Here is a 5,027-nt window from a genome sequence, read left to right on the forward strand (position 1 = left end):
GTAGCTAAAAGTAGGCCTACCCTTTTATTTTAACACATGTGGTCAGTTGTCTTGTAAATATTGTCATATTTTCCCAGCAAACAAAAATAGTTCTAAAAGAATCCAAAGCACCAAGCAAACCTTTTCCAATCCCAACAGTATGGTAAATTGTATGGTAATGATTATTTTAGATACATTTATAAGCTATTTGGAATGCTGTCCCTTTCATGTAATGAACGGTAGTGAAAAATATTAATCTGCTGTCATATTACAATAATAAATATGAGCATTTGAGGCTATTCATGTTTCATATAATTCATGTTTTTTAAATGAGCTCTATAACATAAAAAAAACAGAAGGTAAAGTGATCCTTCGATACTACCTTAAATATTTTATTTAAATTTTATTTTACTAAAAAACTTAATTAAACTAAATCTGACCTATTGCTAATATATAGAACCCATAATTAACATAAACACACCCGTTACTTTACTGTAACAGTTCACCTTTTGGCATTCTTCCTATTTGATCATTTGAACCCACCCCTGTAGGAAAACTAATGGGCTATTCCAGTCCGTGATGTAATGATATGTCGATGGGATTTTCCCATTACACTAATAAATAGAGGGGGGTGCTGTTGTGGCGCTTCAGCGTGGCAGCCGTTGTTTTGGTGTTCTACCTTTTTTTTACCGGAATAGGTACGTCTAATTTGACTTAAATTTGCGGTACCAGTATCTCTAATCTAGTTGAAGATAATTGTATGTATTGAATTTGACGTTATGGTTTTATAATTTATATTACACAAGACTCAGACTACTGAATACAAAAAAGGCTGCTCCGTTGCTAGCTAGCTTATTAGTAACTATGTGTTATGCTTCTTTTTGTCAACATATCAAGCTTTCTTATTGGCCGTTAGTGCTCTTACAAAGGTAAAATGTGGACGAAGGAACAGAAATGATGTATCAAAATAAACATAACGCAAGCTTTAAAGAATTTAAGTGCTAAGTTGTTGACAACTATCTTAACGTTAGTTAGCGGTAGGCTGACCAGCTATTATTAACGTAGTTAATTTAGCTAAACAAACTCATAACCAGAGTCTTATGTAGGCATACACAATAATCTGTTGGTCTTAAAAGTAAGTGGTTTTAAATAAAGTAAAGGTCATTGTTGTTGCTGAATGAGTTTTCGTCATTCTTCTTTTTGGTTAGCGCCTGTATACTCGTATATTGTTACATGTTTTGACTAACGTGCAGGACTAACAAGCAAATGTCTCTTTTATTTCAGTTTTAATAGCACAGAACTGTCAAAATGTCTAGCAAAAGGGCTAAGGGAAAAACCACCAAAAAGCGCCCCCAGCGGGCGACGTCAAACGTGTTTGCCATGTTCGACCAATCACAGATCCAGGAATTTAAGGAAGCCTTCAACATGATCGATCAGAACCGGGATGGCTTCATTGATAAGGAGGATCTGCATGATATGTTGGCCTCATTAGGTAAGGACAAAGCAGTGTTCGTAAAGCAAAAAGGTTTAATCTTCTACACTTCACTCTTAATGACCTAATTTCCATTCTGATGGGCATCAGTTTCCAACACTCTTTTCACTGTTATGTCATTTGGTGCCACCTAAAAATACTATAACTGCTTCAGAACTGCTTTGGTGAACTGCTGAAATCTGGGATTTCAGTTATAATTCTCTGGATGCTACTATCCAGATCAATTATTGTCAAGTGTGGGTATCAGCAGGTTGGAGTAATGGATGTGGAAAAGTTCTTATCATTGGTCCTAAATCTGTATGTTAGGGGTTAATTTCTGTTGTAGCAATTCACCTTTCAACACACACCCATTACTCCGACCTGCAGCTATCCCTATGTCTCATTATTGTTATAGTGGACACTAAAATCTAAGTATAAACTGAGGTTCATATTTTTCTGCTCATATCACTATATGGTTATATTTCGTAAAATTCTGAAAGGGTTAACAATAATTTATAATAAAATCCAAATACCTTTTTAAATAAACCAGCATTATCAGTTTTCAACACAAACACACAAAAAAATGTTTCAAGCAGCAAACATTAAAAGAGAGGGAAAAAAACATAAATTCGTTTAAAAAAAAATGTAAATTAAAACCGGTTTCTCTGAAGCAGAAGTCGTCATAGTTGGGTTCACTTTTATAGCGGTGAATGAGAGAATACATTAAAAATATTTTTTGTGTCTCCATTTGCTCAAATAGCAAAAGGAAAAACTCCACAATAGTGATTTCACAACTTTCAGAAAGAGGGAAAAAATTGAGTGAGATTGATAACTTCAGTGAAAAGAGAGAAATGTGTTGATTTAATCACTCCCATAGACGCTTTATTAGAAACACCCTCACAGCAGCGGTAACTTGTTTTTTGTAATTTGATGCAAAAGTAATATAATACAAAGTATTAGTGTTATAAATGTACATACAAAAACCTTTGCACCGATTTACAATATTGATGACCGTTAAAACGTGTCGTCCCAGTCTGTGAAAAGGGTCCATTCTCCAGACAGGAGTTTCACCAAACCCCCTCCCATATTACCCACCCATCCAACACGTGTCAGTTACAAACACATTAAGATTGCTAGAATACACCTGCAAGAAACAAACAATTAAAAAATAAATAAATACATGTGCAAAAAAGGAATAACGAAATAATTAAAATAACAATGTGAAAGAGTAAATAATTACTTAAAGGTGCAGTGTGTACATTTTAGCGGCATCTAGTGGTGAGGTTGTGAGTTGCAAATTGCACTCACCCACCGCTCACCCCTCCCTTTCGAAACGCATAGAGAAGCTATGGTGGACTTGTCTGGCTATCACCAGACCAAGCTCAATTTAAGATTGGACATTGGTCTGGGGAGTCTGCTCTGAATTTTCTACTGCACAAGAGGCGTGATCAACGAGCATAAATTAAATGACTCCAAACGCAATTGGATAGTCCTTCAACCAATCAGACCACAAGAGGCGTGATCAACGGCAACGACCCATTGTTTCTCTATCCGTCATCGTGTTAAACCCGCCAATAGCGCGGCAGGTGGATAAGCCAATCTGATTGGTTCCTGCAAAAGTGTAACCGAAGCAGTAGAAATTAATGTACAGGTTTCCAGACTGAGTTACAGGGCGAAATCAAATCGCCGGCAGATCAGGCTGGATTTACCCAGTCTAACGGTGGGCAACACCATACAAAAATGTAGTCGTTGGAGAGAGCAGAGAGTGACTAGCGCTCTGTAGAGAAGTTTGTCAGTTTAGGGCTTCTGTAGAAAACATGGCGGCGCAAAATGGCGACTTCACTGTAAGGAGACCCGTGGTGTGTGTAGATTGAAATGGCTCATTCTAAGGTAATAAAAACATAACAGTACATTATGTAAGGTCTTTATCTGGTTGCTAAGTCTGACACGCGGTCACGCGGCAGCGCTTCCAGGTCCAAACACTCTCTCATACCACAATAAAAACAACAAACGGTGCTAATATACACACACACACAATGTGGTGTAATACTACAAAACATTTTTTTATCTCCATACCAAAATTCCAGATGGCCAGACAGTGATTCATCTTTTATAAATCGTTAAAATATTAATGTCTGTGACGCTGTGAACACAGACTGTTGTGTAGACTGTAAGTATTTAAAATATTTAACTTTTTAAAATGATTGATTTTTAATGTGAATAAATAGCTCTTATAAACGGCAGTCGATGGCATTCTCAAGTGAAACGAGTTGAGGCTTGGACCCAGAAACGGCTTTCCTTACGTCACGACTTAACAAGCGGATACTCCACTGAAAACAGTTCTGTATATTATATTGCATTTCTGTCAAGAGACCCTAATAAATACACACTGCACCTTTAAATAATAAATAAAATATATAAAGTATTGCAAACAATTTATTTAACCTAATTTAGCCTTTAATTTAAATAATACATTTTGATTTCATGCTAACTTTAAAGGACTGAAATAAAAAAAATTCAAATCAGTTTTAAATGCCACAAAACTTAAAATCAACGTTTAATCCGACACAAACTGGTTTTGACTGTTGTTTAATTGGCAGGTAAGAACCCCACAGATGAATACCTCGAGGCGATGATGAATGAAGCCCCTGGTCCCATTAACTTCACCATGTTCCTCACAATGTTTGGAGAGAAACTTAATGGAACAGACCCTGAGGATGTTATTAAAAATGCCTTTGCTTGTTTTGATGAGGAGGGAACAGGTAAGCATGATCAAACCACACACACACACATTAATTAACACTGGTCATCTGTATAGAATCGCTGTACAGAATCGCCTAAATAAATAGAATATATACAGTATTTGGTATACACATTTGTCCTAGGTTTTATTCAGGAGGACTACCTGCGGGAGCTCTTGACCACTATGGGAGACAGGTTCACAGATGAAGAAGTGGACGAGCTGTTTAGAGAGGCGCCTATTGACAAGAAAGGAAACTTCAACTATGTGGAATTCACACGCATCCTGAAGCACGGCGCTAAAGACAAGGATGATTAGGACGAGCACTACTGAAACGAAAACTACACTGTAATACTGCACACGTTTAGCTGCCTCCTTTCCCCCCACATTCATCCCCTCATGGGCTAGTGCAAATGGATCCATTCATCAGCAAGGTGAGATCATGTGACTGTACTGGACTAAGTAGACTTGTACATAACTGAAATGCATTACGACGTGTAACCGGTGGTTAACCTGAAAGGGAATGAATGCTATTCTGTAAATGTTGAGAAATAAATTCTGGAATTATTCAATGTAGCCTGGAGTTGCTGGATATTTTTTTTTTTAAATAAACAATTTAATGTAAGGTAAGTAATCAGGTCTTCATTACAGAATGTGGGATGATTTAATCAGTTTGGCGTTTCTCACATTTTATTACAATTACAATTTTTGAATTCTGTTAAAACCAAAGTATTGTAATTTATATTATCCTCCTGTAAGCCAAGCAGGGACCTTTTTCCTCTGTAGAGGACACATTTTAGTGAATTTCTCTCATTTGTCACAGTTTTAAAGGGGGCA

The 5,027-nt window shown here is 36.7% G+C and overlaps 1 protein-coding gene across 1 annotated transcript; it reads left to right on the forward strand.

Annotated features, from left to right (window-relative positions):
• Positions 1-586: 586 nt before the first annotated feature.
• Positions 587-4,766, forward strand: myl12.2 (myosin, light chain 12-2). Its single transcript, XM_079819665.1, has 4 exons — positions 587-677; positions 1,264-1,471; positions 4,051-4,212; positions 4,336-4,766. The coding sequence occupies exons 2-4, from the start codon at positions 1,288-1,290 to the stop codon at positions 4,506-4,508; spliced, it is 519 nt and encodes a 172-aa protein (XP_079675791.1). The 5' UTR covers positions 587-677; positions 1,264-1,287; the 3' UTR covers positions 4,509-4,766.
• The last annotated feature ends 261 nt before the right edge of the window (positions 4,767-5,027 follow it).

This window comes from Gobio gobio, assembly GCF_949357685.1.
Source record: "Gobio gobio genome assembly, chromosome: 6".
Taxonomy (NCBI): domain Eukaryota; kingdom Metazoa; phylum Chordata; class Actinopteri; order Cypriniformes; family Gobionidae; genus Gobio; species Gobio gobio.